The sequence below is a fragment of the Periophthalmus magnuspinnatus genome, chromosome 5 (genome assembly GCF_009829125.3).
Source record: "Periophthalmus magnuspinnatus isolate fPerMag1 chromosome 5, fPerMag1.2.pri, whole genome shotgun sequence".
In the NCBI taxonomy this organism is placed as follows: domain Eukaryota; kingdom Metazoa; phylum Chordata; class Actinopteri; order Gobiiformes; family Gobiidae; genus Periophthalmus; species Periophthalmus magnuspinnatus.
In genome coordinates, this window is record NC_047130.1 from 12,284,571 (window position 1) to 12,301,501 (window position 16,931).

Consider the following 16,931-nt stretch of genomic DNA (forward strand, 5'->3'; position numbering starts at 1 on the left):
GCAGGTTGCAAATCCGCCACCAAAAAGTACAGTCTTTAATGCCATATGGTGGAATTTTACAGGGAAACCAATAAAAAATAATGGTATTGTTCATTTTATTTGTCTAATCATAACTATTGCGCAATTTAGACTCTTGTAAACATTATGGCTGCTCGGTAACAGAGGTGGAATTTCCTCTACGTACAAGACCTACAGTATATGTCACATCTGCTTAACCAGAATTACAAAAAAAAAAAAAGAAGACAAATCTAGGTAATGTTTTAGTGAAAATGAAATATGACTATGTTACCTATGTTTTAATTAAATTGTAACATTGTCACATTTTTGTCGAGAGCAGGATTTGAACCACCAACCTTTGGATTGGTGGACAAACGTACTAACTCTAACCTCTCGTGCACTTAGTCCAAACCCATAACACAACATTATAAAAAAATGACATTTGCCAAACCAATTCACAATCTACATCTAACCTAAACTTGGTCTACACCAGAACTGAACCAGGACTAAACCAGAACTGAACCAGGTCTGATCCAGATTTCTGTTTTGGAACATTTAAGCATTCTTCCTGTTTCGCCTCCTCATGGTTGAATTGAATGTGTTCAGACTTTGGCAGAATGTTCCTTGGAACTCGTCTCAATCCAGGCCACAGCTCAGATTTATTTAGATTTTCACAAAGAAACAAAAAATAAATAAATAAAATAAAAAGTGATAAGAGCAAAAATGCAGCAAAGAGAAAGACAGAGGCTGAGCAGTGGAGGAGGCTACATCCACCCACCTCCACCACATTCAGCCATATTCAACCATATTCATATTTCAAATTTGGATAGAGTTTAAGACCTGGTTCAGACCTGGTTTAATCCTGTTGTTTTTTTTTTTTTTCTTTAGTCGCGGTTTAGGAACTATAATACACAATTCAAGGTCTCATTCCTGGATAATTCCTGGTTTAGACCCAGTTTAGTCTTGGTTTAGACCTGGTTTAGTCTTGTCTAGTGGTTCCATTATTCTGATTTAGTCCTGGTTTAGTCCCAGTTTAGTCCTGGTTTAGTCTTGGTTTAGACCTGACTTAGAATAATGAAAACACTAGACAAGACTAAGTCAGGTCTAAACCAAGACTAAACCAGGACTAAACTGGGACTAAACCAGGACTAAACTGGGACTAAACCAGGACTAAATCAGAATAATGGAAACACTAGACAAGACTAAACCAGGTCTAAGTCATGACTAAACCAGGACTAAACCAGGACTAAACCAGGACTAAACCAGAACTAAACCAGGACTAAACCAGGACTAAACCAGGACTAAAACAGAATAATGGAAACACTAGACAAGACTAAACCAGAACTAAACCAGGACTAAACCAGGACTAAACCAGGACTAAATCAGAATAATGGAAACACTAGACAAGACTAAACCAGGTCTAAGTCAAGACTAAACCAGGACTAAAACAGAATAATGAAAACACTAGACAAGACCTGTCCTGGTTTAGTCCCGGTTTAGTCCTGGTTTAGTCCTGGTTTAGTTCTGGTTTAGTCCTGGTTTAGTCCTGGTTTAGTCATGACTTAGACCTGGTTTAGTCTTGTCTAGTGTTTCCATTATTCTGATTTAGTCCTGGTTTAGTCACAGTTTAGTCCTGGTTTAGTCCTGGTTGAGTTCTGGTTTAGTTCTGGTTTAGTCTTGTCTAGTGTTTCCATTATTCTGTTTTAGTCCTGGTTTAGTCCTGGTTTAGTCCTGGTTTAGTTCTGGTTTAGTCTTGTCTAGTGTTTCCATTATTCTGATTTAGTCTTGGTTTAGACCTGGTTTAGTCTCGTCTAGTGTTTCCATTATCCTGATTTAGTCCTGGTTTAGGGCTGGATTGGAACCTGCCTAATTTCTCAATTCCTAATTTTCCATTTTCAGGACTATCCCAGAACTGAAGCAGAACTTTCTTTGTCATGCTACACATTGTCATGTATAGTAGTTTGTTGTATGAAGCTAATGAGAGCCAATGAGGAGCTGATGTAAAATGCATGGGCCACAGCTTTAAGAAGAATACGTGGCATCTGATGTAAAATTCATCTGAGCGTCGGCAGTGAGAGAGGGGAACTCCACCAATCACAGCGCGGCGTGCTTGTGTGAGTCACATTTGGGTTATGTTCAATTTTAAAATCAACATCTTCAAATCGGAAAGAACGGGGAGAAGTGGGTCAAAACTAGCAGTCTTTGTAAAGTGGTAGAAATAGTAGTAGAAGTAATAGTAGTATTAGTAGTACTTTCTTATTCTGTTGTTACATCTTAGCAACAAAGTATGTGCTAATTAGGCTAAAGTGAAAACATGTCTAACACAACAGAAAACACAGAATGGTGCAAACAGTAATCCTGCTCTCCATACTGACACAGATAAAAACATGACAAACAAATAAGTTACGGGTCAGATCGAGCCTGCTACCAGTAGTTTGGTAAAACAACAAGAACACTCAGTTTAATGCCTTACTGTGGAACATTCCAGGCAATGCAATAACTTGATAAATGAAATGAAATGATGACAAATACTTAATTTTAGCATAGAGTTAAATGGGACACTGTAACTTCAAAGGCCATTTTCTCCAAATGCATTTTCCCTCCATAGAGACATAAGGATCACCACTACACACGCTGAACTTTACAACTTTACTTCTGGTACTTTGATGAAAGTCTGACTTATTCAGGTTAAAATTTTTAGCTTATTCAGATCCTGAATAAGATATGAAAAATCCCCTCATTTTAGTATCTATATGACAACAAAAATAAGCATAAAGTTGAAACCTGTGTCCCAAAAATTGTCAATTTTGGGCATTTTTACACATAAAATGCCTTAATTTTATATGAAAACATCACATGATGAAAGACTTGTAATATTTTTTTTTTCTTACATTTATGTGAGTGAACTACAGGAGGAGGTTCATGTTGATGTCTCTATATTTAACCTGCAGTGTGTGGCCTTAAGTTCAACAATGAACCTATGAGGTTAAAATGATAGGACCCTCCATTATTCCTGTTAAAGGGGGAATAGAAAATAAACTAAACCAGGATAAATCCCTGTCCCGTCTAGAGCAGACCGTCAGACGTCACATAAGAACACTAAACATGACGGTCCATTACACTGTGTTTAATGAAGTCTCTTATTTAAATGCACGAGGACGACAACAGGACACTTCCATTTCCATATCTGAGGAGCCCAACATCTGCCCAGTGCTCGAGGTGTGTGTGTGTGTTTACAGGGACGTGTGGGGACTGCTCAGACCGAAGAGGTATGTGTGTGCACGTTTACAGGGACGTGTGAGGACCGCTCAAACCGAAGAGGTGTGTGTGTTTACAGGGATGTGTGGTAACGCTCAGACTGAAGTGTGTGTGTGTGTGTGTGTGTGTGTGAGCCTACATCTGCCCCTGTGCTGTAGGTTTGTGTTGGCATTTGCATAGACGTGTGGGGACCATGGTTAAGGTTAGGATCAGTCTCCAGGAATAAATGTAAGTCAATGTAGGGTCCCCATGATGAAGGGAAACCAGAATGTGTGTGTGTGAGTATTTACAGGGAGAAGTGGGGACCTGGTCAACCTATCACTAAAGTGCATATATTTATAAATAAATAAAAAATAAATAAATAAATATTTGTAATGAAATATGAAATAATAAAACTAAAAATTAGAATTTTAAAGACAGAGTTATATTAATTGGACTTTAATATTAGAATTAACATAATTTTAATATATCTCAAAAGTCAGAGCAAATATTTTGAGTTATTCACAAACAAACACTAATAATCTAAGCCTATATACATTTTAATGGAGATTTTGCTTCTGTGAAAATGAAGTAATGAACACATTCACTTTTACAACTAAGTCTGCTGTGATGTCCCCACTAGACCTGGGAACCCAGCATATGTGTGTGAGAGATACTGAGGGCTCTATTAGCGCCCACATAAGGCCAAAAAGGAAGTGACACGGCCAGCTGTGCAGTGCCAAACAGGAAGTGACACGCCAACTGCAGGTACAAGCCACGCGTCGACACAGATCAGGCGCTAACGTGGCTAACAGGAGACAGCTATACTACAGTTCAGGGTTAGCAAGGAAATACGGAAAACAAGGAGAATTTCAACCCTCTGGTCCATTTGAACCTCTCCTCTGCATCCTCTGCCCCTCTTCTCTGCGTCTTCCATATATTTACTATATCCACTGCCCCGCCTCTGTACCATTTGTTACTTATTTAGTCCTGGTTTAGACCTGGTTTAATCCGGATTTAGTCATGTTTATTCCTGTTTTACTCATGGTTTACTCCTTGTTTAGCCCTGGTTCAGCCCTGGTTCAGTTCTGGTTTATTCCTGGATTGGACTTGATTAAGTCCTTTTTAAATCCTATTTGGTCCTGTTTTAGTCCTGGTTTAGTTCTAGTTTGTACCTGGTTTGGCCCTGATTTAGTCTTGTTTTAGTCCTGTTTTTTTCCTGGTTTAGCCCTAGGTAAATCTTTTTTTCAGTCCTGGTTTAGACCCGTTTTGCTATTGTTTTAGTTCTGTTTTAGTCCTGGTTTAGCCCTGGTTTACAGGACTAAAGTAGGACTAAACTAAAGTCCTACTTTAGTCCTCTTTTAGTCCTCCTCTGGCTCTGCTCTGTAATTGGCTGACTTAAAATGAATCGTAGCCATTAGAGTCACCTCCACACTCTTTGGACATGCACATTTACACATTTACCGTGAAGGCAGCGTGTGAAAGGAGGCGTTCAATGACCTTCAGAAAACCATGGAAAAGGCAGACTCATCAGTCGCACCGCACAATTACAGACACTTTCATTTATGTGACTTAATGAGTTACTGGAGCCATCTGTAAAGAAAGAGCTCATGCAGACACTGAGAAACTGTGTAATGTCTGTGATCTAAGGCCCTGCTAGAGTCCAGGTTTAGTACGGGTTTAGTCTAGGTTTATTTCTGGTTTAGTGCTGTTTTAGTCCTGGTTTAGTCTTCGGTTTAGTCTTTGGTTTTTTTCCGGTTTAGTCCAGGTTTAGTCCTGATTTAGTCTTTGGTTTATTTCTGGTTTAGTCCTGGTTTAGTCCGTGGTTTAGTTCCTGGTTTAGTCCCTGGTTTAGTACTTGGTTTAGTTCCTGGTTTAGTCCCTGGTTTAGTCCGTGGTTTAGTCCCTGGTTTAGTCCATGGTTTAGTCCGTGGTTCAGTTCCTGGTTTAGTCCCTGGTTTAGTTCCTGGTTTAGTCCCTGGTTTAGTTCCTGGTTTAGTCTCTGGTTTAGTCCCTGGTTTAGTCCCTGGTTTAGTCCCTGGATTAGTCCCTGGTTTAATCCTTGGTTTAGTTCCTGGTTTAGTCCCTAGTTTAGTCCCTGGTTTAGTCCCTGGTTTAATCCCTGGTTTAGTCCTTGGTTTAGCTCCTGGTTTAGTCCGTGGTTTAGTCTGTGGTTTAGTCCGTGGTTTCGTTCCTGGTTTCGTTCCTGGTTTCGTTCCTGGTTTAGTCCCTGGTTTAGTCCTTGGTTTATTCCTGGTTTAGTCCCTGGTTTAGTCCTTGGTTTAGTTCCTGGTTTAGTCTTGATTTCTCACTGGTTCAGTCTTGGTTTAAACTTGATTTAGTTCCTGGTTTAGTTCCTGGTTTAGTTCTTGGTTTACTTCCTGGTTCAGTTCCTGGTTTAGTCTCTGGTTTAGTCCCTGGTTTAGTCCGTGATTTAGTGCTTGGTTTAGTCCCTGGTTTAGTCCCTGGTTCAGTTCCTGGTTTAGTCCTTGGTTTAGTCCCTGGTTTAGTCCCTGGTTTAGTCCATGGTTTAGTCCCTGGTTTAGTCCCTGGTTTAGTCCCTGGTTTAGTCCCTGGTTTAGTCCCTGGTTCAGTTCCTGGTTTAGCCCTTGGTTTAGTCCCTGGTTTAGTCCCTGGTTTAGTTCCTGGTTTAGTCCCCGGTTTAGTTCCTGGTTCAGTTCCTGGTTTAGTCCTTGGTTTAGTTCCTGGTTTAGTCTTGATTTCTCACTGGTTCAGTCTTGGTTTAAACTTGATTTAGTTCCTGGTTTAGTTCCTGGTTTAGTTCTTGGTTTACTTCCTGGTTCAGTTCCTGGTTTAGTCTCTGGTTTAGTCCCTGGTTTAGTCCCTGGTTTAGTCCCTGGTTTAGTCCATGGTTTAGTCCCTGGTTTAGTCCCTGGTTTAGTCCCTGGTTTAGTCCCTGGTTTAGTCCCTGGTTCAGTTCCTGGTTTAGCCCTTGGTTTAGTCCCTGGTTTAGTCCCTGGTTTAGTTCCTGGTTTAGTCCCCGGTTTAGTTCCTGGTTCAGTTCCTGGTTTAGTCCTTGGTTTAGTCCCTGGTTTAGTTCCTGGTTTAGTCCCCGGTTTAGTTCCCGGTTTAGTTCCTGGTTTAGTCCCTGGTTTAGTCCCCGGTTCAGTTCCTGGTTTAGTCCTTGGTTTAGTCCCTAGTTTAGTCCCTTTTACAGTTCCTGGTTTAGTCCCTGGTTTAGTTCCTGGTTTAGTTCCTGGTTTAGTCCCCGGTTTAGTTCCTGGTTTATTCCCTGGTTTAGTCCCTGGTTTAGTCCCCAGTTTAGTTCCCGGTTTAGTCCGTGGTTTTGTCCGTGGTTTAGTTTCTTGTTTATTTCCTGGTTTAGTCCCCGGTTTAGTCCCCGGTTTAGTCCCTGGTTTAGTCCGTGGTTTAGTCCGTGGTTTAGTTCCTGGTTTAGTTCCTGGTTTAGTCCCTGGTTTAGTCCCTGGTTTAGTCCCCGGTTTAGTCCTTGGTTTAGTTCCTGGTTTAGTCCCTGGTTTAGTTCCTGGTTTAGTCCCTAGTTTAGTCCCTGGTTCAGTTCCTGGTTTAGTCCCTGGTTTATTCCCTGGTTTAGTCCCTGGTTTAGTCCCCGGTTTAGTTCCCGGTTTAGTCCGTGGTTTTGTCCCTGGTTTATTTCCTGGTTTAGTCCCTGGTTTAGTTCCTGGTTTAGTCCCTAGTTTAGTCCCTGGTTCAGTTCCTGGTTTAGTCCCTGGTTTATTCCCTGGTTTAGTCCCTGGTTTAGTCCCCGGTTTAGTTCCCGGTTTAGTCCGTGGTTTTGTCCGTGGTTTAGTTTCTTGTTTATTTCCTGGTTTAGTCCCCGGTTTAGTCCCCGGTTTAGTCCCTGGTTTAGTCCGTGGTTTAGTCCGTGGTTTAGTTCCTGGTTTAGTTCCTGGTTTAGTCCCTGGTTTAGTCCCTGGTTTAGTCCCCGGTTTAGTCCTTGGTTTAGTTCCTGGTTTAGTCCCTGGTTTAGTTCCTGGTTTAGTCCCTAGTTTAGTCCCTGGTTCAGTTCCTGGTTTAGTCCCTGGTTTATTCCCTGGTTTAGTCCCTGGTTTAGTCCCCGGTTTAGTTCCCGGTTTAGTCCGTGGTTTTGTCCCTGGTTTATTTCCTGGTTTAGTCCCCGGTTTAGTTCCTGGTTTAGTCCCTAGTTTAGTCCCTGGTTCAGTTCCTGGTTTAGTCCCTGGTTTATTCCCTGGTTTAGTCCCTGGTTTAGTCCCCGGTTTAGTTCCCGGTTTAGTCCGTGGTTTTGTCCCTGGTTTATTTCCTGGTTTAGTCCCCGGTTTAGTCCCTGGTTTATTCCCTGGTTTAGTCCCTGGTTTAGTCCCTGATTTAGTCCCTGGTTTAGTCCGTGGTTTAGTTCCTGGTTTAGTTCCTGGTTTAGTCCCCGGTTTAGTCCGTGGTTTAGTTCCTGGTTTAGTCCCTGGTTTAGTCCCTCCTCCTCTCATTGCTCTTCTCACTACTCCAGATGCCCTCCCCTGCTCTTTCCTCTAAGTCAGGGGTCTTTAGCTCAAATTATCTGAGGGCTACAGGGGCAGAGTTTGGGTGAGGCTGGGCTTATCAGGTATTCCACCAAAAAAGCTTTGCTAAAATCTTCTCAAACGTCATCGCTGTTTTCAACATACTTGAGGAAATATGCCAATTCTTGTGGAATTTTATAGATACACATCGTTATTTGTTGAATCTTTTGCAACAGAAGTACACAGCGTGACGCAACATGGTAATGCCACATTAAACTTTCATATTGTCCTGCGGACCATAAAATATCCTCTCGCGGGACACAATTCGCCCCTGGGCCACAAGTTTGAGGCCCCTGCTGTAAGTGCTCCAGATGCCCTCCCCTGCTCCCCTCACTTCTCTTCCTGTCACTGCACTGCCTTGTGCTGCTCCTCCTGTCATTACTCCCACTGCCCTCCCGAGCTCCTCCTGTCAGGGCGCTCTGTTGCTCCGGGCTCCTGGTGACCTTTGACCCCTCTTTGTGTGCACCTTTGTGTATGTTTACATGGGAGCGTTGTGTAGACCGGGTTTAGCCCAGGGCCAGGACTTGGACCAGGATCTGGGGGATTTTGTCAGTTTTGTGTGATGAATCTGAGGATGAAGAGAGAGGGAGGGATGGAGCGAGGGATGGAGAGGAGGAAGACTGATAATGAAGTGAGCAGGAGATGAAAGAAAGAACAGAGGGGAGACAGGTGAGGGAAGGAGAGGGGGATAAGATAGGGGAGACAGAGAGGGGGTGAGAAAAGGAGAAATAGGGAAGTTAGAGGAGAGAGAGGGGATGAGAAAAAAGAGAAAAATGTGGGGAGAGAGGGAGAAAAGGTGGGGGCTGAGAGAGGGGAGAACAAGGGGAGAGAAGGGAGAGAGTGGGGAGGGGGGAAGAGAAAGAGAGGGATACAGAGAACAAAAAGAACAGAGGGAGAAGGGAAACGAGAATGAGGAGAGATAAGAGGGGGTGATAGAGGAAAAAGAAGAGAAAGATGAGGAAAAGTGGAGAAGAAAGAGGGTGAGCAGAGGAAGAGGGAGAGGAGAAAGAGAAGAGAGGGTGAGAGGGGAGAGAGGGAGAGGAGAAACAAGGAGAGGAGCGAGAGGAAGGAGGGAGAAGAGAGAGATGGAAAGGGTAGAGAGGAGAGAAGGAGAGGAGAGAGATAAGGGAGGGAGAAGAGAAAGTGGCAGAAGAGAGAGGGTAGAGAGGAGGAGGAGTGAGAGGAAGAGGGAGAAGAGGGAGGGAGAGGGTAGAGAGAAGAGACAGTAGAGAGGAGAGAGGGAGCAGGTAGAGAGGAGAGAGGGAGAAGAAAGAGAGAAAGAGGAGGGAGAAGAGAGGGAGAGGGAGAGAGAGGGAGAAGAGAGAAAGGGAGAGGGCAGAGAGGATAGAGGGTTGAGACGGGAGAGGAGAGAGAGTGAGTGAGAGGGTACAGAGGAGAGAGTGAGAGGAGAGAGAGTGAGTGAGAGGGTAGAGAGGAGAGAGGGAGAGGAGAGCGAAGGAGAGAGAGGGAGAAGAGAGAGAGGAAGAGGGTAGAGAGGAGAGAGGGGGCAAGAGGGACAGCGTGAGAGGGGAGAGAGGGAGGGAGAGAGAGGAGAGAGTCTCGTGGGAATCTTGTATGACAAGTTTGTTTACAGAAGTCTGTCATCTCACAACAGAACCAACCCAGCAAGAAACGCTTTTACATGACAGGAGGGATTACTGCACATGTCAGTCAGGAGCATGAGGAGAAGTACTAGTATTTGTAGTATTTGTAATTATCATCATTATTATTATTATTATTATAGTAATGCCAGACTCGTGGGGAAAACTGACAGAACTGAGGCTGCCAACCACAACCACTCACACACCACACACGACAGAACATGGCCCGAGCGGGAATCGATCCTCATTTGGGTTGGTAATATTAGGAGTAGTAGTAATAGTATTGTGTTACTGTGTTAGTGTGGCAGAGTGGTTATCCTTATCTCAGTGAGGAGGTTGTGGGTTAGACTCCTGATCTCTCTGAGTGGAGTTTTTGAGTACTCTCCTTAGAAATTCATTTTACCATCTGCTCCAATAGCATCCCTCACTCTCCTCATTTAATAACCACACACACACACACACACGCACACACACACACGCTCCTCATGCATCGTGGGAAAGTCTCTCGCCCCGGGCCCTCTCTCCCCCACCTCCCTCTCCTCTGCGCAGCCTTCTCTCTCTCTTTCTCTCTCTCTCTCTCTCCCTCTCTCGCTGGAGTAAATGTATTCACTTTTGTCACTTAATAGAATTTTTCCGTTTCACTTTTGCGCTCCTCCTGAGGCTCGTGTGTGTGTGTGCTTGCGTGTGTGTGCGTGTGTGTGCGTATGTGTGCATGCGTGTACGTGTGCGTGTGTGTGTCTGTGCGTGTGTGTGTGAGCATGCGGGTTTAGACATCTCTGTGAGGACTCTCTGACAGGATTATTAATGGGGCTAATGAAACCTACTTTAGACCTAGTTCAGACTTGGTTTAGAGCTGGTTTCAATCCTGATGTAGGACTGATTTAAACCTGCGTGTACCTCGTGCTCTTGTTTTAAAAAGTTACTACAATTGCATCTGAACCTGTGCTGCCAGCTGAGTTGTGAGTTCAGGGGTCGTCTTCTCACCGTCTTGAATCATCTCGTTTCCTTCTTCTTTCTTCGTTCCTTTACTTCTGAGCCTATAATACCCCTCAGAGTTGAAACGGGCCGGAACAGTTCACTTAAGACAGTGGAGACACTTTAGGACCATCGATCTGCTCCAAAGTGAACCGGTCCAAACAGCCCTCTATATGGTCTAGACCTGATTTTTTTCACGGTTGGGCCTGGGTTTGAGTCAGTAAACTGTTTTTTCTAAAGTGCTTTCAGTAACGTTCTTTGGTTCTGGACTATAAATATCTGAGTGAGTGACATTAATTTGCTCCTGTTGTCGGACCCTTTCTTCTCCTCGCCTCGGTCTAATGTCTGATGTTATTTCTGTTTACGGCATTGGGAGGGGGTGGGCTACTTCCTGACAACTCTTTGAGATACAGTGGTTTTGATGCAAAGACAATTTTCAATGAAGATATGCCAGTTTAGATAAAGAAATGCCATGTTTAAGTGCAATTAGAACGCAAGCTGTAGGACTGGATTAGACCAGGTTTAGTGCTGGTTTAGTTCTGGTTTAGTCCTGCCTTGGTCCTGGTTCAAACCTGCCTTAGTCCTGGTTCTGGTTTAGTTCTGGTTCAACCCTGCCTTAGTCCTGGTTTAGTTCTGGTTTAGTCCTGGTTTAGTCCTGATTTAGTCCTGATTTAGTCCTGGTTTAATCCTGGTTTAGTCCTGGTTTAGTCCTTGCTTAGTTCTAGTTTAGTTCTGGTTTAGTCCCAGTTTAGTCCTGGTTTAGTACTAGTTTAGTCCTGGTTTAGTTCTAGTTTAGTTCTGGCTTAGTACTGGTTAATTCCTGGTTTAGTCCTGGTTTAGTTCTCCCTTAGTCCTGGTTTAGTCCTGATTTAGTCCTAGTTTAGTCCTGGTTTAGTCACAGTTTAGTCCTGGTTTAGTCCTAGTTTAGTCCTGGTTTAGTTCTAGTTAAGTTCTGGTTTAGTCCTAGTTTAGTCTTGGTTTAGTCCTTCCTTAGTCCTGGTTTAGTCCTGGTTTAGTCCTAGCGTCCTTGTATAATCCTGTTTTTGCATTATTTACACCATTTCTCCATTGACTTGGCTTCCACACTTCCTCCTTTTCGTCCAATCAAAATTCTTCTTCTCCCCTTCAAACCTCATCCATAATTAACTTTTTATTTTATTTTATATCTTTTATTCCTTCTACTCCTCCTCTCCTCCTGTCTTCCTCTCCTCTCTCTCTCCGCACATCCAAAGAGCGCATTTGTAACGTTTTGTTTTGGTTCGACCACGAGAAAAAGTCAATGTGAGGATCGCCCCGGGCCAAGTCCACCACAATCACTGAAACACCCCATGAATATTTGACCAGAGGAGAGAGGGATGATGGAGGGAGAGAGGGAGAGGGAGAGTGAGGAAGGGAGAGGAGGAGGAGAGGACGGAGAGGGATCAGGAAGGGGGAGGAGAGGAGGAGGGTCCAGCACAATCACTGAAATACCCCATGAATATTTGACTAGAGGAGAGAGGGATGAGTGAGGGAGAGAGAAAGAGAGGAAGAGGGAGAAGAGGAGGGATGACTAAATGAGGAGGATGAGAGGAAAGGGGAGGCGAGAAGGAAGGGAGGATGAGAGACAAAGAATGGAAGGAGCGAAGGAGAATCCACCACAATCACTGAAATGCTCTATGAATATTTGACCAGAGGAGAGAGGGATGATGGAGGGAGAGAGGGAGAGGGAGAGTGAGGAAGGGAGAGGAGGAGGAGAGGACGGAGAGGGATCAGGAAGGGGGAGGAGAGGAGGAGGGTCCAGCACAATCACTGAAATACCCCATGAATATTTGACTAGAGGAGAGAGGGATGAGTGAGGGAGAGAGAAAGAGAGGAAGAGGGAGAAGAGGAGGGATGACTAAATGAGGAGGATGAGAGGAAAGGGGAGGCGAGAAGGAAGGGAGGATGAGAGACAAAGAATGGAAGGAGCGAAGGAGAATCCACCACAATCACTGAAATGCTCTATGAATATTTGCTCGGTGGAGAAATGGATGAGGGGTACAGAGAGGGCGAGGAGGAGAAGAAAAAGAGAGCGGAGGTGGAGGGGAGAAGGAGTGGGAGGAGTTCGGGAGGAGGGATGAGGGAAGAGGAGAGAGAGGGAGGAGGGAAAGTAAAGGAAGGGAAAGAGTAGAGACTAGAGGAAATGAAGAAAGGAGGAGAAGGAAGTTGGGAGAGCGAGGATGAGAGAGAAAAAGGAGGAGTGTGAGGAGAGCGAGGAGCTAGGTAGAGATGGAGAGGCAGAGGGGGAGATGAGAATAAAAGAGAGGGAGGTGGGAGAGCGAGAGATCATTAAGAGAGCAAAATAGGAGGGATAAAGGGAGAGAAGAGGGGGGAAATGGAGAGATATAAAATGGAGCAAGGAGAGAGGAGAGTTCCCTGTTCTGTCTCCTCCTTTATTGCTCCCCATGTCTCCTCTCTCCTTCCTTGTATCCCATGTCTCCTTCCTTGCTCCCTTGCATATCTCCTCCCTCCTTCCTTGGCCCCCACGTGACCTACCCCCTCGCTTCCTTGTCTCCTCCCTCCTTCCTTGTTCCCTATATCTCCTTCTTCCTTGCTCTCTTGTCTGTCTCCTGTCCTTCCTTATTCCCAATGTCTCCTTCCTCTTTCCTTGTACCTTATGTCCCCTCTCTCCTCGCTCCCTCTCATGTCTCCTCCCTCCTTCCCCGTACCCTACGTCCCCTCTCTCCTCGCTCCCTCTCATGTCTCCTCCCTCCTTCCCTGTACCCTACGTCCCCTCCCTCCTCGCTCCCTCCCGTGTCTCCTCCGTCCTCGTTTCCTTGGCCCTGTGTATTTTAATTAATTGCGTCCTAATTGAATTCGTGCCGCTGTAATGAGATGTTAAAAACCGAATAAAGATTGACACAGAACTGGTCTAATCTGCCCTGCCCTAACGAAGGGACTACGGCAAGAGCGAATGGACATACCGCCTGTCAAACTCAAAATACCGCAGCGGCAGAGTGGTTATCCTGTCTCCTCCCCTGAGTAAAAAAGTTGCAGGTTAGACTCCTCTTTGCATCATCCCTTTCTTTTCAAACTCCAGCCAATGCATTATGTATGACTCCCACAATGCAATTCTTCAATAGTTTTCCACCATATGTAAAATACCTATCTCTTGCAGTGTATTTGAAGTGTGGCTAATCACGTGTATAACTTTGCTCTCTTTGGCGGCCATATTGGCGGCACGTCGCAGCAGAGCGTGCATTTAAAAGCATCGTTTTAGCATGAGAAAGGTCAAGGCGTGACATTAAGTCCTCCTCTGGATTCTAGACTCTACCAATTTCAAACAATGCAATACGCCACGTGCCTAAAGGAGATTTGAAGATGGGATGGGTGGGATTTAGAAAGGGAGAAGTATTGAGTAGGCAGGAAAAGTGATAGCAGTAAGCAGAAGTGACAAAAAACAATGATTAGGGCGACAGTAGGACAATTGTTAGAGTGTTTGTCCAGTTATCTGAGGGTTGGCGGTTCGAATCCCTCTCTTGGCGTAAACATCACTGATCCACAGATTGTCACTGAGATTCCAGCTGTTGTGTCCTTGGGCAAGACACTTAACCCACCTCGTTCCCAATGTCTGTAAATGTGTGTGAATGGGTGAGTGGCTCCTTGATGTAAAGTACTTTGAGTGTCTTGTCTTGAAGGTGGAAAAGCGCCATATAAAAATGTGACCATTTACCAGAGTTTTTGTTTAGTCAAATTCTTGGTCTTATTTTTTTTAAAATCTTAATTAAAGGTGCATTATGTAACTTTTCGGGGGGATGGTCTTGCTTGTTTGTCCTCATGGAGATGTTGCAGTGTGACTTCGAACATATCTATGGTACACCACCAAGTTATCTGTGAATATTTCATCAGTGCATGGAGAGAAAGAGGAGAGAGGGACAGAGATGAAGAAAGAAAGAAGGAAAGAGGGAGAGATGGAGGGATGGAAGAGTGAAAACAGGACAGAGACTTTTCTGTGGCAGCACCCAGACTATGGAACAGCACCCTCTGCCTGTCAGATCCTCTGTCTTTAACGCAGTTTAAGATTAGACTAAAACCCCCACCTCTTCTCCCTGGTATTTAATACTAGTGAGACAGGATGTCTTGGTGTCTTATTTTTTCCTTTCCTCTGTATCATGTTATCTGATTTTTTTTTTTTTTTTTTTTTTTTTACTTTCATGTGAAGCACTAAATGTGCTAAAACTAAACTATTACAAGACGTCAAGACTTCACTGATAATGAAAGTTCAAATACAAAAGCTGATAATGTATTTAATAGTATATTTTTGTGCCATGATGCGTAAATAATTTTATTTTATTTATCAAGAAGGCAGGACGAGCTGCACAACCATCTCATCCCATTTTCTACCTCCACTTTAACCTGTCACTCACCTCTCTTCTCTCTTTTCTCTTTTCCAGACTTGCGCCCCCTCCCCGACGTGGCCATGACCGGTAACTGCACCCGCGAGTGCACTGAATTCGGCCACTCGGACTCGTGCTGGATGCCCGGTCAGCCCTCCTCGCCCGGCCGCAAACCCCCGGTGCACTCCCACACCTTACCCAACCCCAAGACGGCTCCCAAGCTCTCCACGTTCGTGCCTTACCACTCGGACGCTGAGTCGGCAGGAACGCTGGTCGCCAACGGGAGCCCCAAGCCCGCCAAAGAGGAGAGGAGCGCCGCGGCAACCATCGAGAGGGGAACGAAGATGGCCAACATGAGGTTTATGACGCCCTACAACAGTGCCTACACGACCAGCGCGGGGTCAGAGGTCAACGCCAAGGAGTGTGGACTGGACAACGTGCCATCGGGCCAGGAGTACCACTCAAGTTCCACCGCAGCGGGACAAACAGCAGCCAAAAGGGAGATCTATCTGTAGTGAAAGAAAGGCCAAAATCAGCCCTAAGTGTAGTGTACATGTGTTAGTGCGCCCCCTACAGAGAGACCAGGGGACTGCGGGGTGAACTGGAGGTGTACAAGGACATTTGGGTGTCACTTTAAGTCCATACTCAGAGTTTTGAAGCACTTTTGACTGGGCTAAAACAGAACTGAATCTTGGAATCTGCAGCCAAAATATCTCAGCTTACTGTCTTAAAAACATTTTAAACAGTTTGCAGTGATCCAAAGTTATTCCTCACTTATCTTAGGCATTCTGAACATTCTAATTATTCACCATGATGAGTTTATAAGAGCTTTTTACAAATTTCAGAGGCCACAGCGTAGTTTTGCCGTAATTCTAACAACATCTAGCATGCTTTTTGGACTGTAAAAAGTATATAATTTGACAGTATACAGTGGACTTATCTTAGCTGCTTACACAATTTATCTGTACTGTGCAAGACATATTTTTGCTCAAATACATGGAATTTTTTTTTTTTACAAAAAACAAAACATCAGGAATAGGACCGTAAAAGGCACTGTTTTGTTGTAATAAAAAGAGAGGGAACTACATAGACCATGATCCTTTGCTCCATTTTAGTGCAAACATGAGAAATAACTGTTATAAAGCACTTTTATATGTTAGTGCTTTGAAATTTGACAGCAATCTTTCGCAACGCAGGTTTGTCAAGGCATTTTAAATGGAACAATTTGATTAGCCTCTCCAAAATTTCACGTCAGTGTTGCATCCCTGTTTGGTCATAGCTGTACTTAACAGTCCTAACAGTTGGACATTAAGCAAGCAGTAACAATTAAAATGTTTAACTTCTCACAATGCGCACACAAAATTTTAAAAACAAACAAAAATAATACCCGTTGTGGCGTGGTTCAAAATAAGCCCTAACTAAGGACTAAATCTGGACCAAACTGGGACTAACACACAACTAAACCAAGTCTAAAGCCAACAACTGGTCCAAGAAACAGAAACTCATCCACTGAATATCGTACTAGTTCATGAGACATTTTCAAGCATTTTTATATAAGTTAGCAACGTTTTTTAAGCTTGTTTTCAATTTTTGACAGATGACTAAGGCCTGCTTTGGATCAGGCCAAGCTGCTAATTAATATTTATTCAATATATGTTTTAATTACTAATCCCTCGCTTATGTTTCATAGCACTTCAACAATCTTAATTACACATCAGGTTTACTAAATGAGAACAACAACAACAACCCCAAGGCTCTACTAAGTCAAAACCAGGTCTAAACCGTATCTGGACTACCGGTAAATAAATCCACAACTAAATCAGAACAAAAACATCTTAAACTGGGATAGACTAAGCTCAGACAAGAATATAGCCTAACCTAGCTACGCAAATCCCAAGATTATATAGAAAGCAGGACTAGACCAGGACTCAATCAGGATTAACCCAGGCCTTATGACTAAACCAGGATTATAACCAGACTTGAGATGGACTAAACCAGTTAACTCTGCAGTCTCCGGTCTCCCCCTCCCTCACTGCCGCCCCTCTGTGCCTATATTATCCTGCCCACATTTTATAGATCCATGCTTCTCCAATCCTTTTAGAAAACCAATCAAATGTGAAAAAAAAAAAAGAAAAAAAAAAGAAGATTCACCACAAACTGACGCAGCGGACTATAACTGCTCTCTACTCCCCCTGCTGGAAGAATGTAAACTACCGTGGCACTATTTAGATTTTATGTGCTTTGCTTTAGGT

General features: G+C 43.9%; 1 protein-coding gene across 1 annotated transcript in view; it reads left to right on the forward strand.

The window, feature by feature from the left end:
* The window catches only part of LOC117370735 (protocadherin-11 X-linked-like), a 61,463-nt gene extending 46,087 nt beyond the window's left edge, over positions 1-15,376 (forward strand). Inside the window, exon 2 of the mRNA XM_033966264.2 lies at positions 14,737-15,376. Coding sequence (XP_033822155.1) covers positions 14,737-15,194 — 458 coding nt within the window. The 3' untranslated portion in view covers positions 15,195-15,376. The remainder of the gene's footprint in view (positions 1-14,736) is intronic.
* The last annotated feature ends 1,555 nt before the right edge of the window (positions 15,377-16,931 follow it).